General features: G+C 41.3%; 1 protein-coding gene across 1 annotated transcript; it reads left to right on the top strand.

Annotated features, from left to right (window-relative positions):
- Positions 1 to 15,212: 15,212 nt before the first annotated feature.
- Positions 15,213 to 16,163, top strand: LOC310823554 (transmembrane protein 121; the record flags this gene model as incomplete). The annotated part of the gene is made up of 1 exon (XM_083696429.1): positions 15,213 to 16,163. The coding sequence occupies one exon, from the start codon at positions 15,213 to 15,215 to the stop codon at positions 16,161 to 16,163; it is 951 nt and encodes a 316-aa protein (XP_083552555.1).
- Positions 16,164 to 17,177: the final 1,014 nt, after the last annotated feature.

The following is a 17,177-nucleotide window of genomic DNA, read 5'->3' on the forward strand; positions in this document are numbered from 1 at the left end:
GTTTCTCCTACCACTGCTATGCTTTCTCTCTCTGACACACAGGTGGCGACTGCGTATCTTGCAGACATTTCTACTTGGATGTCAGCCCACCACCTCAAGCTCAACCTTAACAAAACTGAGCTGCTCTTCCTCCCTGGGGAAGCCTGCCCTCTCCAAGACTTCTCCATCACAGTCGAGAACTCCACTATGACCTCCTCCCAGACAGCCAACAATCATGGGGTGATCCTTGACAACCACTTGTCCTGTGCGACGAAAATCACAGCTACAGCACGCTCCTGTAGATTCTTTCTCTACATCATATGAAGGATACGTCCATTCCTCACGAGAGAAGCAGCACAACTCTTGGTCCAGGCACTTGTGATCTCCCGCCTTGACTACGGCAACGCACTCTTAGCCGGGCTCCTTGCTTCCGCCATCAGACCTCTGCAGCTCATCCAGAATTCTGCTGCCCGTCTGGTGTTCTATCTAGATTCTCCCATTCCACCCCCCTCCTCCTTCTCCTCTTGCACCCTTCACTGGCTCCCGGTAGCAGCTTGCATCAGATTCAAGACCCTGGTGCTCGCCTACTGGGCCATAAAGGGAACAGCCCCTCCCTACTTGCAGGCAATGGTCAGCCCCCAAACCCCTAACCGATCACTCCATTCTTCCACCTAAGCTGGTTGTTCAGTCATGGCTTTTCACTGTCTTTGCGCCCCGGAGGTGGAATGAGCTTCCCACTGCTGTCAGGACTGCAGAGTCACTACCTATCTTCCATCGTAGACTGAAGACCCATCTCTTTAGGCTACATCTTGACTGTCCCTCCTAAAGACCTCTTCACCCCCCACTACCCCTCTGTACAGTTCCTCTACTGTTAATAATAAAAAAAAAAAAAAAAAAAAATCTTTCCTTTTTCTAGCATTGTGACTGCCAATGGCACCTACTCATAGCATAGATTGTTGCTTATGATGACTGATGTATAGATGACTCACTTACTTTAGACAAATGTACTTTGTCAAATGTTGTAAGTCGCTTTGGATAAAAGCGTCTGCTAAATGTCAAAAATGTAAATGTAATGTCCTACCCCCCTCCCACCCAGTGTGCTCATAAAGCAAAGAGTGTTTAACTTACACTTACTCACTCCCACTCTGCTCAAATGCATTTGAATATAATTAAAGGGGGAAGGGACCCAGCAAGTATATTTCATGTGAAGGAATAATACAACGAGTAAAGTGAAGCATAAACCTATCTATGTTACATCGACCTGGGTGAATGGAATATGAATGACAGTAATCTAATATGCTGAAATAGAAATAACGCCATGCTCATAATGAAAAGATTTGTCCTCCCTAATCTTGAACGGCACCTCCCAAATAGGCAATGATAAAATATGTGTGCACAAAACTGTAGCAAACAGACCTGTGTTATTACAACAGAGATCCGAGCGAAAAAATAATCTCACTTTTGGCGCGTCTATTTCACAGACAGTCAGAATTAGGCTGATGTAATCTACATATTTCTGAGAAAATACATGGTTGCTGTCGGATCAACCTTGTAGCCTAGATTGATGATTTGTGTAAATCACATTTGTATCACTTTGCGTTTTGAGAGCCTCAGGTATTCAGTAGTCATTGGAAGTCCAAAAGGTTGTTTGTATTTGCAGCAATATGGAATGAGCGAAACCAAGGGGAATACTGTTCATGTCTGCTAATGTCCATTCCAGTCGGCTATACGAAAAAAAGACACGCCTCTGCTGTAGAAGACATTGAAGAGAGACGTGGCCAAATTAGTTGTCAATAATTGTTATCATTTTTTACCAACATGGCCTCTCAATAGTGCCCTATTCGTCACCAAAAATATCCGACTCTGCCTCTCTCGCCACGAGTTGAACGTTTCATCTTAGGATATACTGATAGGGGTAGGTCATCTTTTTTTCCGATTAACAAACAAAGGCGTAACAATCTATCCAATTTACCCTTCAAACGATCCCTCAAAAAGCGCTATACAAAATAAATCCATAATTATTATTATAATATTGTTTGAACCAGAGAAGGCTGCCTTTGCTGAAAATGTGGACATTCGCACCCTATTATTACGACTACTTTTCTACCCAGTCTCAATCCCACTGAAACCCAACATACTGTACTTACTGCTGTCACACATGAACATTCCTAACTTCATTTTGTTATATTATTATAGCCGACTCGAGCTACTTCATGTCAGACTGCGCTAAAACATTTCCTCATTTCTCTGCGCTGTGAGAAAATGCGTGATCTGCAATTCATGAGCTGCTGTAATAAACTTGATTTTTCCAATATACATGTATCTGATAAGGCAAATCACTCTCTTTTCTAACATCTTTCACAGTTTGTGGTGACTTTCGGCAGCACTTCACACCGTGTATACAGTGCGGCGGCGGCTTTGAAGTGCATCATCATCATTGCATTTTAGGTACCATTGCATATCCCGTATACTGCTTGTGAAATATGCGTTAAGCCAGAGCATTCTTCTTGAAAATCCGTCAATGGCACCATTGATTCATATCCCAAAAGGCTTCAACTTGTCGTAAGAATCCACATGCCATACAAAATTGGGCCCCTTGGCAAAGTATGCCCGCCTATGTAATCTCCTGCTCTTTCGGAGCTCAGTGCCTGCTGGGTCAATTGTTGACAGAAACGTCTTCTTTCCTTACCTGCAATCAACTCTCTTTGCATTTGCTGTGCATCCACCTATATCCATGCAAAGCTCCTGAGCCTAGGAGCTCATCCCGAATAAACTGCACAGTTTCTACAAAGTTGTCAAGGTTTTTTCGCCAAAAAAGTCCATTCTCCCTCAACACACGCAGTTGATAGGCTGAGAACCAGTTTGTGTTTGACACTTAAAACACCAAGATTAAAGTAAAATTCTATTAATTCAAGGAATCCCTTCATACACACAGTTCACAACTATACATAATACAAATACAAAATTACAACATTATAAAACACAATCAAGAAAAACAAACACATTTTACAACAAAGAGGTCCTCAATCAAAACTTTAAACTGCCTGAGTGGCACCAAAGCAACCAACTGAAACATTCTCTGCAGATTGTTCCAGCAGTGAGGTGCACCGCAACTAAAAGTGGATTTACCCAATTTGGTGGAGACCCAAGGAACCTCAAGAGTTAACCAACTCTTAGAATGAGTTAGATAATTGATGTTCTTGAATTTCAATAAAGAGGTTTGTTAAGCCGGGAGTTTATGCAGTAGGGCTCTATATGAAGAGGTCTGTGGGACTTTCACAAGGTCCAGCTAACGTATTACTTGCTGTTCTGCACTTTATTACAATTGAATGTCTGTACCATTGGTGTTAGTGTATCTAAGATTGACTCCAAGGCATTTTGGGGGTTGGCAGAACATGCTGTGTAGAGTGCACCTGAACTTTAGTCCAAACCCAGGGTCTGTTTAGATTGTGTGTGTGTGTGTGTGTGTGTGTGTGTGTGTGTGTGTGTGTGTGTGTGTGTGTGTGTGTGTGTGTGTGTGTGATGCAATGTGCCTGTTGTGCCAGCATGCCATTCTGCCCAGGTCCCATTCAAACCATCACTAAGGAGGGCTAATATGCTGCTCCTGTGTGTGTGTGTGTGTGTGTGTGTGTGTGTGTGTGTGTGAGAGAGGATGGTTGGGTGGGGTACAACAGATAGGCCTAGTGGAACATTGTCTGGCAGGACAGATGCACAAAAAAAGTTACTCATAGTAAACTGCCAATTGTATTTTTATATAGGCCTATATGTCAGACGCTGTTATGCACTTATCCAGGCTGAAATATTTCATGTCTAGAAAAAATAAATTCAAATAAACATTTTTTACACATATTTACTCTTCTTTCTACTAAAATGCAACTGTGAGCCTTCACTTTAGAACAGGGAGCCTACTTTAGAGTAATAATGACCTATTATGCATTTATTAAGGAGGAATGTGTGTACACTTAAGAATAGGGAACCTATGTTTGCAAACAAGGGGTGTATTACATGCATTGGCTATGAGCAAGATCACACTTTAGAATGGGGAACCTTTATTTGAGTTGTAGAGATGTTTTTTGGGAGCTATAGGGGCCTACAGTCTACTGTTGAATTACGTAAGAATGAAGACCATGTATTAGGCACTTGCGAGGTGGAATACTTATTCTTTAACTACTCTGTCCCTACCAGTCTCTTATTAAGCCAGCATATACAGAGTCTGTTACATGTGTAATTTGTTCCTTACTAACTATTGAAACACTTTGATTGTGGCAAATAAAGAGGTTATTAAGGAAAAACCATTCATACGAACCATGCCTACGTTACTTATAAATGGAGAATAGGAACACACTGAATAAAGACCTAATAAATGGTGAATAATACCTAATAAAGGCCTTACAAACAATTTCCACACTCACTTACACAGTAAGCTGCAAATGTGCCTTACATGTGTGCTTTAAAATAAAGAGTTACCAAAGATGGTATGCTCCTAACATTATTATATACCAATGGTTTAAGTTTTAAAACAATCACTGATCTACAGACACAATGTTTCTCCCCCTTTGCCTCATTAGGACAGATAAACAGTCGCATTCTGGAAAATGGCAACCAGGGGTTTGTCTGGTATCCCAACCATTTATCAACTACTCTCTTAAATTGGCCCAACCCCCCCATGAGAGATGTCTGGGAAACATGCCACAGGAAAATTGAACTTCATGTGGATCCTGAGGAGCTTGTCATGGCAAGGAGTGAACCCAGTTTCTGTTCAGACAACAACAAATATGAGAAAAAATGAGTTGGCAAGAAAAGCCACAGTCCTATTACCTACATACTGAAAATAATGTCACAATGATGGGGGCCAAATAAGCTAGTTGCTGATGTGACATTTACTGACTGGTCGTTGCATTTAAACATTGTACTTATTTTCATAATTATGTATTGTGCAATGCAAACTTTCTGAAATATATCGTTGTGAGTGAGAAATTATACCTGAATTCCATCCCTGGAGGTGATATCTGCAGTTGTTAAAGTACAGTACACAGTGTTGCTCCGTGGCTTTGTGGACAGCTTTTAAATACCAAGTTGATAAAGCTGTGTCTGCCACAGAAGTATGCATGTTGCAGTCACTTTACTTATAATTTAGGGCTGTTTAATTAATGCAGTGCATTTTGGGGTGGATGATTCCCCTCCAGGGGCAATGCTAATGTTTTTCTGTGTTAATGGTGAGATCATGATTGCTTTGTGTTCAATAAATCAGCCCCTGTGCGAAGCAGGAAGAACCTGGAGAATACACAGTGAGGCCTGTGCAAACAGAGGATTCATCAATGCCTCCAGGTCTTACAGTGGTGTACACAAATCAGTACCCAGCACTGGGCTTATTAAAACAAACCTCTATTTGTTCATGTTGTTTATGTTTATGGTAATGCAGTGAATTGACCTTGTGGGAGATACAGTAGAAGTGGTTAATTGCCTGACATGAAATAAACCCCTCCCTGAGGAGAATGATGCTAACTGAAGAAACTGAAGAAAAGAGTTGGAGTATACAATGTTGGTGAACACAAGATAATAAGCATCCACTGGTATTGTAATTCATTAGTGATGATGCCGATCCATACACCTCACCTGATTCTATTGCTTTTTTAAGCCTTTGGTCATAGTGGCTGATGAGAGCATTCCCTTGAGGAGACAATTGGCTGTGAGCTCTGTGGGATGTCTTGAGATGTGTCGGAGCTGTGATGTCATCAGTATAGAAGTGATAAGATGAATTATGGTTGGGTCTCCTTGCCAACAGCTCCTTATTTAAATACTGTGGTTGTAGAGTGATATAAAAGCAGACGTCAGGGAATAGCTTGGCCTCTTGTCCTCGTTTTTTTTTTGTGAGCTTCTCATTAGGACTTGTGAGTATTGTTTGAATGACCTGTGGTCATCTCTTTTTTTCTGTCTTTCTCTCTCTCTCTCTCTCTCTATCCATCATTTATCATTGAGGGTAGAATATAACATCTTCCTATGAAGTATTTGCCTTGTAATAATTGTATAAGTATACAGTATTATTAAAGCCTCATTTGATTCACTCTGACCATTCTTGCACTAAATCAGCACAAACTCAAACATTCTTTGCACATAGTGATAACTACATCAGTTGGAGTCAGATTATCAATATTAGATATGCTGCTATTAACAAAATATAGCCAAAAGTCTCAGCTAAGCCTTTGCATGGAAACTGACATTATTATAAATGGTCTACACCCCGTAAGGCCATAGACGGAAAGGACATACTCCATAAGGCCATAGACAAAAAGGCTTTACTCCCTTGTCTTTTCTTCACTATAAAATAAGGTTATATATGTTGCTAGAACTTTTGCTACTTGCAATGATGAGCTTACCTTTCTGGGAACACAGCCAATGGAAATCGCGATCCGTTGACTGGTGTACTTTGATCAGTGGGAGCGGACAATTTGTGTATACAGAGAAAGCGTTGGAAAAAGGCAGAACTAATCCAAAACATTCTGAAGAAAAACTGTTTTATAGTACATTTATTACACAGATTGATTTATAGGCAATCTTCCGCAATCGTCACTTGCAACACCAAACCTTTGATAGCATTTACCATTGTCCCTATCCTTCACTGAACCAATACTCATACAGAAGAATCCAAGGCAATCTTGTGCATTTATCCTGTTATTGACAATATGGTGCTATTCATTAGGAAAATTGTGGCTTAGTAACATTGGTTGTTGATAATATCAGCTAGCTTGCAGAGTAATCATCAGGAGGTATAAAGCAGATAAAATAAATAAATAAACACTGACGAATATCTTCAGGCTGAAGAATAGTCTTTTTTTTCTTTTTAAAAAAAAATAAAACAGACTCATTCAATTAATAACTTTATTACTCGACCCAGAGCTAAAAGAAGTTGCATTATGTGAGACGCAGCCAATGGAAACCTGTCGGATTTGATTGGCATGTGCTTTATTCAATGAAAGAAACATAAGAACATTTGTCAACAAACCAAGCATGGTCGGTTTGTGCGCTTGTTTTATCGACTGTAGCTAACTAGCTAGGCTAGGAAATGTATACAAGCACGGATCTTTCAGCTGAAACAACATCACATGTAATGTACTATCCTAAATGCTATTCTGTCTTCCCTAACATTGTAGGAAACATCCATATAAATGAATTCATTGTAAGCTCCTAGTGGCAAATTTCACTTGTCCTTATAATAGTCGTGTAAACTGTATTGTATTGATCCCCCTGGCTATCTATCTTACGCATGTATAAGTGGACTGGTTATTTGTAGGCCACAGCTATTATCCTCTTCATGACGGTGTTGTGATGCAGATAAAAGCTTACACGACCCATCTGAACCATGCAAAACACACATCCAACACAAAAATTGGATGATCCAACTAGAGCCCTGCGCGGGACTGTTTTCTTCATCCCGCTCCCGCCCGCTCTCACTGAATTTCTGACCATTACCGCCCGCGACCGCAGGGTGCGTGTTACACTCCCGCCCGCTCCCGCAGTGTGTATGTCCACTCCCGCCAGTGTCCGCAAAACTCTGAGAATTTCTGCCCGCACAATAATAGAGATGCATTGATTTTGTGTCTTCTCCCGTCCCGCAGGAGAAAACACGTAATTTTATAGGCTATTAACAAAGAGATTCATGGGGTTGTTTGTTTCGTTTCCCTGGCCTGCATGTATTTTGACGCGGTTAGGGAAAGCGCTTCTATTTCGTCAATACATCACGATCCCGCAGTGTTTTTTTTAGCCGCCCGTTCCCGCCCGCAGCAAAGTTCAAACCGCCCGCTCCCGCGAGATTTGCGTTGGGGGACCTGGCGGGACCCAATCCCAATGCAGCCCTCTACATCCAACCGTGTGTTTTTACCCCATTTCTCTGTTCCTTTTCCTTCATAACGCACACAGTATATGAGATAACAGAGAATTGTACAATAAGGTTACTGCAAATACAGTTTGAGCTTCGATAATGTTCTATCATGTCATATTTGATGGGCTTCTAGACGTGTAATGTATGCTTCACATTGAATTTGTGTGAGCTCTGTTGATCAATTAATTGTTTCCACTTTAAGGATAAGGACACCTAGTTAGAAATTGTTGAGATTATGGAAGTGTTTAAGGCGCAAGTGGCAATGAAGACATCTTCCCACAGGATCAATGACATACCTTTCAAGCTTTAATTATTATTCTTTTTATTTTATATGGATTTATATAAATTGTAAATACTCATTGTGTCATCTTGTCTTTTTCTTTAAGATGAATGTTAAAGTTGAAACAATAAGTTGAAAGAATAAAAACATTTTTGAACATCTTCATTATATCTATGAGCCCTTATTTCTAGGTTATTAAGTGTAAAACGTTGGTCAATTGTTTTCCCCACCTGAATCCATCAATGTAGTTATTGAAATTGTAAGTGATTTCAAAGGTTTTGGGGATTTGGGAAGCATGTTTTGTGTTTTTGTAAGTGAGAAACTGGACAAGGTAATCGAGTGCCCACATAATGGCATTTATTTCCAAGAAAGGGTCCAAATGTAGCAGCATGGACATGCAACACTGAACATAAACCGAAGTAATATGGACATAATGTTGTCTTGTAAACTAATTCCATCAACCTTGGTTGTGGAAATAACAGGATATTGTAACTTATACTCCTACATAGTACTGCCCTCTGGAGGAAATAGTATAACATATAATGTGTAATTATGACTGAATCATTCACTCAATTACCTTGTCTTTGTTGCCTCGGGTTCTTCTGTATGGGTAATAGTTCTGTGAAGGAAAGGGAAAATGTTTAAAGCTCTCAAAAGTTTGGTGTTGCAAATTATGATTGCCGTAGATTTCCTATAAATCAGTCTGTGTAATAAATGTACTATAAAACAGTTTTTCTTCAGAATTTTTCCAGTTAGCCCTGTCTTTTGCTTTCTCTGTTGTCTGCTTCCCATTGAACAAAGTACACCAATCAATTTCTCGCAGTATTTCTAGCAACGTATGACTTATTTTATATTGAAAAAAATACTTTTTGTCTATGGCCTTATGGAGTATGGCCTTTTTGTCTATGGCCTTACGGAGTATGGCCTTTTTGTCTATGGCCTTACGGAGTATAGCCTCTTCATCTACGGAAATAAGGAGTAGAGACTTTTCGTTTAAGAGAGTATAGCAGTTTGGTCTCACAACTGAGGGAGCATAGTAGTTTGATCTCAGAACTACATCCTTTTGATCTGACAAATGGACACTGCACCAAAGAATTACTTATGTGTCCGGCCCTAGAGTCTTTCCTGGTCAGGTCCAACTTATTCCCTCATCACAAGGAGATGCCATGCCCCAAAAAATTCCCTCCCCCTGGTACCTTCCTCTGGGAAATGACTCCCTCCCACTGACCCCTCAGCCCCCTGGGGAGTGGCTCAGCCCTCCCCCTTCATGCCTCCCATTTGGTGCTTAGGCTCCTGATGGGGATGTTTAAGGATGGAAAGCTTTAATGCCCCCATTCATTTTCCTGTGGGTAATCGATGGGAGACTCAGGGTTACAGCTAATGTGATTTATGTGTCCTATTTCCGCTGTTATGCTTCATATACAAATTGTCTTTGGTGATGTAAATTCCCCATCTTTTGGCGACTTGCTGACACCGAATCCAGTCAGTAAAATGGATGCAATTAATTCATGTTAGGGCTATTTCTGGTAAACATCTGCAAATCACACCAAGTTGGATGCTGAGAGGCAGTTTACGTAAACATCATTCCCTCGATTCCTAGACTCTATACCAGTGACACTCAATTGGTGGCCCGTGAGACAATTTTAAGCAAAAAAAAATGAATATAACATATTAACTATCCTAAACAAAGTTGGCTAGCTATCAGACTACCTCTAGCTCCATGTGAAGAAAATGCTTGCTAGCTGTATACCTAGCTTACGTTAGTTAGATTGCAGCTGCACTTTGCAAAACTGCTTGTTTACTTGTTTTAACCTGTGTGGGCAATTTTGAATGTATCTCTCATGTAGTGTACAAGTAGCAAGCGTACACAAGTTGTGTTGATTCACCTGGAGAAAATCCTAGCTTTTTTGTAGCAGTCATGGGAAGGATTAGATCTCAGCTTTAAATTGTAAAGAAATTTATTAGAGGTTCCCCCCAACATTTAAAATCAAACCTATGCCCATGCTTATGTTGCTTGACAAAACTGCTATTATTTCAGAATGAAACAATGATGATATTAGTTAGAAGGAAGCCTTTAATCATGTATGAGCGTCATTTTATAGTAGATTTTGTAGTAAATTGTTGATAAAAAATGTTGTGGCCCCCTGACTGTGGTCATCTGTGGCTCAGTTTGTAGAGCATGGCGCTAACAACCCTTAGGTTGCGGGTTTGATTCCCGCTGCGACCATATATACTGAAAAATGTATGCACTCACTGCAATGTAAGTCGCTTTGGATAAAAGCGTCAGCTAAATGGCATATATTATTATATTATTACTTGGGTGAAAAATGGCCCCCTGTTTAAAGTAATTGTGTATCCCTGCCTTATACACTCATTCCTACCTGTTATTTACCTCAAAGTACCCTAGCACAAGGTAGCCTATCTTACTGTTCCCTTAATCCTTGTTTTGGAATGTTACACCATCTAAATCGTAATTGTGCTGTAAATAACCTTTCTCTGCATGGTCTACCGCAACTTAGTTGTGTTATGGTGGTAACTGTTCAAACAATTATGAGATTAAAAAAACAAACCTTAAAGCATTTATCCTGTTTGCAGGTTGAAACTTTGTTGACAATGGTGAGGTGCTAATTTAATTGGGAGTTATATCTGCATTCATCTAATATGGAATAAATAAAATGAAATCAACTATCAACTAAATAAATCAACTGCAACGTAAACACAAAGGAAAAATCATATTCATGCAGTTGTGCATATATCTGTAATTATGTCACTAGCTGCAGCATTGAGGTGTGCAGGATGCATGTACATTCATATTCTTTGAGAGAATGTGGGTAAACCTTGCAATTTATGTTATGCTTAACACATCTCTATATTACACAGGGAATACATACACTCACTATGTACTTTAAGGAACACTATTCTAATATTGGGTAGGGCCTCCCTTTGCTCTCCAAACTTTGTGGCATTGATTCCACAAAATGTTGAAAACATTCCTTTGAGATTCTGGTCCATGATGACATCACGCAATTCCTGCAGATTTTTCAGGTGCACTTTCAAGCTGTGAATCTCCCATTCTACCACATCCCAAAGGTGTTCTATTAGATTCAGATCCTGTGACTGGGAAAGCCACTGAAGAACACTGAACTCATTGTCATGTTCATGAAACCAGTTTGAGACAACTTTTGCTTTGTGACATGGTGCATTATCATGCTGGAAGTAGTCATTAGAAAATGGGTAAGTTGTGGCCATGAAGGGATGCAAATGGTCAGCAACAATACTCAAATAGGCTGTGGCATTCAAGCGATGATTGATTGATATTAACGGGCCCAAAGTGTGCCAAGAAAACATTCCACACACCATTACACCACCTCTACCATGAGAAGGTGTACAGGTGTTCCTAATAAAGTGTTCAGTGAGTGTAGTATTGCATTCATCCAGTAATCTGTGAAGCAAAGTCATTTGAGATAAACAGATATACAGTATGAATGTATATCTTCCTCCTCCATGCTACTGAAGAAGCAACTTTCATTAAACACTGATATGAGTACAGTCTAGAACATTTTGTTCAACTGATATGGTATGTCTGAGTTAGTGGGTGTGGTGTGGTGTGGTGTGGTGTGGTGTGGTGTGGTGTGGTGTCCTCCCTCTTCTGCCCATTGAGGAAACCTCAAAGTGGGTGCTTAGATTCTGGCTTGCTATAGTGCTCTCACTGCATTTTAACAGCATGCAGTGATGCAGTGCCCCTGTCCAGAAGCCAAGGGCAGCCCTCTGCTCTGTAGGAGGGAGAGCAGAGACAGAGGGGAGGTGAATGTGGCGTTTGCTGTACAATAACAGTGGTAACCCTAAGCAAGGACTGAGAGATCTTGTTAGAGTCATCAAATAATAATATTGGATTTTTGATAGGGTATAAGTATTGAAGATGTGTAACTTTAAAGCCAACTTCTGTAGTTAGTAGAGTATAGTGCACAGCACTGTGTGGTGCTAGTGTGCATGTGTTCCCCCTTTACATTGGCTTAGAGGGTCAATTATTGCCTATGATACAGTATTTCCATTTTCATGAATTATGAATACACAATGTCACACAAAGACAAAACAACAGCACTGAAGATGTGTGAATTAAGTATTCACTGTGATTAAAATGTTCAAATCAAGTGTGAGTTAACTTGGCTTTTTAATAGAGAGGTTAATGTGTATTGGATCACATAATATACCATGAAAGGCATGTAAATTAAGATTTACAGTACATGAAGATTATTAAATTATGAATAGCTAGATATTACGTGGGATGAATTACTGATGGTATTATAGGGATGCATGATACACTAAAGTCAGTTCCACTTCTGATGGATTTGAGAAGATAAAAATTCAAAACTTCAATTTCAAGCACAGTTCTTTTCTTTGCTCTCTGGGAAAAGGTCAGGCTCCCACATGTGGGTGAAATCTTTACCTCATAACACAATAAAATGTAAACCAACCAATGACAAATTATGCATGTTGGTGGTTGCAAGAGGGATCAACCAGCAAACTATAAACTAGGCACAGTAAATATCAATATATTCCTGTATAAATCACCATTAAAGTAATTGAATCCGACGAATATTATTACACTTTACGTGAATGCACAATTATGGTCTATAAATATTTTCTGAGGCAACAATCAATAAAAAAAGCAATATCATGAAAGCCAAATGCATGCAAATGCACCAAATGGATAAACACAAGCAGCAGTATGTTTGTGTGTGAATATGGGTTTCTTGTTGCAGTAACATTTCCTGTCATTGTTCATTTCTTTTTTTAAGTAATATTACATCTGCTGGGAGAAGAATGATCCCCTGTCTGTTTGTCCTTCCTCCACACCCACTCCTCCCACCCACACCCCACCTGTCCTCTCTATCCCTCTTTCTTTCTTTCATACTTCATCTCTCTTCCTCTCGGTCTCTCCATATTTCTCCTCTGTCCTGGTCTCTGTATCTTGATTCACTGCTCTCTGAATCAATAGGAAGTCTCTGTCAGGAACAGCATGTCTCATCCCCCATACCTCCCTGGACTGCAGAGACTCACAAGGCAGCCTGTTGGCAAACTGGGTCTCCCTCCTTCACTGTCTAGAGAGCACCTCTTCTCCTCACAAGATCACCTCTTAACACACTGCCGAAGAGACAGTGTGGAAAAGCTTGGAAAAAACAAGATTTTTCACTGCATCTCTATATGGCGCTTAACAAGGATAAACATTTTTTAAGTTCCCTGAGAGAAAAGGAGAAACAAAAGAGGAAAAAGCCAGAGAGAGACAATGAGAGGGGAAGAGACTGATAAGAGAGAAAGACAGACTGTGTGTGTGAGAGAGAGAGATGTGCATTTATCTAAGCTTGTACGAGGCTGGCTCTTTTTTCCCTCCCCTGCTTTCCCCCACCCCCTGGATAAGTGTTCAGTCTCTCTCTCTCTCTCTCTCTCTCGCTCTCTCTCTCTCTTTCTCTCTCATACACACACACACACACACACACTCTCTCTCTCTCTCTCCGCAGCTGTGGTCTGCTGAGCATCACCTCCACACAGCAAGTGCCTTTACAGAAGCAGGAGAAGCTGAAGGAAGAGCAGGGAGACACAGGAAGGAACCCAAGAGTCAGTTTGCAACGCCACAGGAGCGCTTCTGACTTCGCTGAGCAGGCAGGGGAGCTGAGTGAGCAGACAGAGCGAGAGAGAAACAGTATCGGTACTGTGCCATCTCGCCGGATCCTTTTGCAGACCATGCTGAAGGGAGAGAGGAGCCACTGGTCCTGTTGCTCCCAGTGTTCCCAACAAAGCACTCTGGCGCTCCTAATCGGGGGAAAGAAATCGACAGAGCGGCCATGATCTTACCAGGGGGCCAGTGTTCTACAGCGAGGGGGAGCCGCGGTGACAGCTGAGCACTTCAGACACCCACCCACACGAACGCACACACATACACGCGCACACACACACCACACGCACACACAAGAGAGCTGAGCAGGGATGGACACACGCTGCATTCAGAGGATTCACTAAACCCCCCTCTCCCCCTACCTCTCGGGCTACTCAGACACACACACACACACACACACACTCAGACACACATACACTCACACAAACAAACATATACACATAAACATACACACAAAACTATATATATCCTTGTCCATGGATAATGGAGGTTTGAGAAGATGCACTGTTTCTATTCTTATTTTTTTCTGAAGACAGCAACTACCTTTGGGATTTTTCTCCAAGAATAACTTAGCTTTTTTGCTGTTGTGACTTTGGGCTAAAAACACACACTTGCTCAAGCACAAGAAAAACTAACACCTTTCCTTGGTTTCAGAAACTAAAAACAGTCTTTGTGACTGTTAAGCCTGCTTCTCCGATTCAGTCTGGACTGTAAGTGGATTATGGCTGTGATATTTTGGGATTCCTCTTCAACTTAAAGAAATACCCATGACTGGTGGATTTACGACTCTCAGAGAAGAGAATATCCTATGTGTTTTCTCCTCTCCTCTCTCATGGATTACAGATGGGCTTTGTGGTCTTCAAGCACAGTCTCATGGATGATCGCTCACTGCCAGTCATTAGGATAAGGTACAAAAAGAACCAAGTAAGTGTACAAACAGGATTTCTCTCCCTATCACTCTGTGCCAATAGGAGTACACAGTTCTAATATACTGCAGAGCATGCAATTGTATTTACTTTATGAATTTTATAGAAGACTAGAGGAAACTGCCTACCACAAACTGTTCTGAATATGTGGATAGTGAATTGTCTTTTTCAGATTAATCACGTTTATGGTGAGCTTGTGTGTTTACAGTCCGTTTGCCAAGCAACACAATTTACTCACCCAGGGTCACTGTCTGCCCGGCAGGTGACTTCGGCACAAGCTGGGATTGATTTAAGTGATCTCTGTGAATCCTATTAGTGCATCCTGGATACCAGCCAAGGCAGAAGCGATGGAGAGGAACACCGCTGTCTAGCAGTCCCATATAAACTGCATCCATACTGAGTGACTGAGGACCCCTGATACACCCTGATCGACAATACAGCTAGCCCCCCCTCCCCTCTTTACCCTGAGCTAGGATGGTGCCCCCGCCCCCCACCAATAAGCCCCACGTGTGCCTGTCTACCATCCTGATCATGAGCAGCATGGCACTGATTGATGCCTACCTGGTGGAACAGAACCATGGCCCGCGCAAGATCGGCATCTGTATCATGGTGATGGTCGGGGACATCTGCTTCCTGATCGTGCTGCGCTATGTGGCTGTGTGGGTGGGTGCCGAGGTGCGCACGGCCAAGCGTGGCTACGCCATGATCCTCTGGTTCCTCTACATCTTTGTGCTGGAGATCAAAGTCTATTTTGTCTATCAGAACTACAAGGCAGACAGGAAGAGCCTGGACGCTCTGGCCCGTAAGGCTCTGACACTACTTCTATCCATCTGTGTGCCTGTGCTGTTTGTAGTCCTGGTGGCCATTGACCACATGGAGTATGTGCGCGCCTTTAAGAAGAAAGAGGAAATCCGTAACCGTCTCTTCTGGGTAGTGGTGGACCTGCTGGACATACTGGACATCCAAGCCAACCTGTGGGAACCACAGAAGAAAGGTCTCCCTCTGTGGGCAGAGGGGTTGATGTTTTTCTACTGCTACATCCTGCTGCTGGTGCTGCCTTGTGTGTCCCTGAGTGAGATCAGTATGCAGGGTATTAATATTGTGCCCCACAAGATGATGCTGTACCCCATCCTCAGCCTGGTCACCATCAACATCATCACACTCTTCATCCGTGGGGGAAACATGCTCCTCTACAGGGATGCCAGGGTCTCTGGGATCCTGATAGGCAAGAACGTGCTGGCCATCATACTAAAGACCTGTAGCTTTGTGCAGTACAGGAGACAGTTGCAGAATGCTCCTCCTGCTTTTGGGTTAGAGCTGCAGAAGAACTCTGTGCCACATGGCCGACCCATCCCCACCACCCCTCAGGTTGTCATGCAGGGTCAGACACCCCTACCTGAGGTGACAACATGTGAACATACATGACACATGGGACAATATGATGAGCAGCATCTTCAATGATTACCAATATATACGGTATATGACCATTAGGACACTATTGGGGCACAATGGTCAACATCCTAATGGGCATATGAACATTATACAATAGGTGCAGTATACAGGAAATATTGACCCCAATCTGAATGAGTATTATTAAAGGCACAGGGGACACTGCAGTTCATTAAAGAGCAAAAAAGCTGTGACATATCTAAAGCCTATGTGGTGCAAATCCTTGAAAAAAGTACTTCAAACCTTTTCCCCTGTGAATTGAGTATAATTTTTTTCTGATAAAAAAATAGCAAAGTCCAGATGTAGAGATATATTTTTCATATAGTATGTTGCATTATTATAATATAAACAGAAGACGAAGATGTTTGTGTTGTAGTATATACTTACTTGGTTTTCATTTACTGTTTTCAATTGACGATTTTGAGTCATTGTTACTGCAATCAAGGTAGGTAACTAATGACATATTCTTAAAATCAAAAGGATATACAAAGGTCTCCTTGTAAAAGGAAAGTGTTTTTCTATGTGATTCTTTGATAAAGTATTGTGTACATACAAGATCAATGCTTCCCTGTGCTTTTCTGGCTGTGGGTTTCTGTAAAGGGGTATTCATACATCGTACTAATTTACAGATTATTGAGGAGATTGAGTATATTTCATTTTGTAATTAGAATTCAGTGGAGGGCTTTTAATTAACCAGAATTACAAAGGAAAATAGCCAATGATTTGCTTCATTCTAATCTCCAATTGGAGGCTATTTAATTGCTAATGTGGTGCCTCCATAACACTATTCATCTTGAGTGTGCTTTTTTAACACTACGTCCAGCCTGGTTACTTTTGAGCTTGATTAACGAGGAAATGAGCTAGAGTGACGCATTTTAGATAAATTCTCAAGGCTGTTATGAACAGTGTTTTATGACTGCAAAAGTGGAATATTAATGACACACTGTATCCATACACATCATAAAGCCAAAGGGCCATCATTGCAGATGG

Source organism: Argentina silus (genome assembly GCF_951799395.1).
Source record: "Argentina silus genome assembly, chromosome: X".
Lineage (NCBI taxonomy): Eukaryota > Metazoa > Chordata > Actinopteri > Argentiniformes > Argentinidae > Argentina > Argentina silus.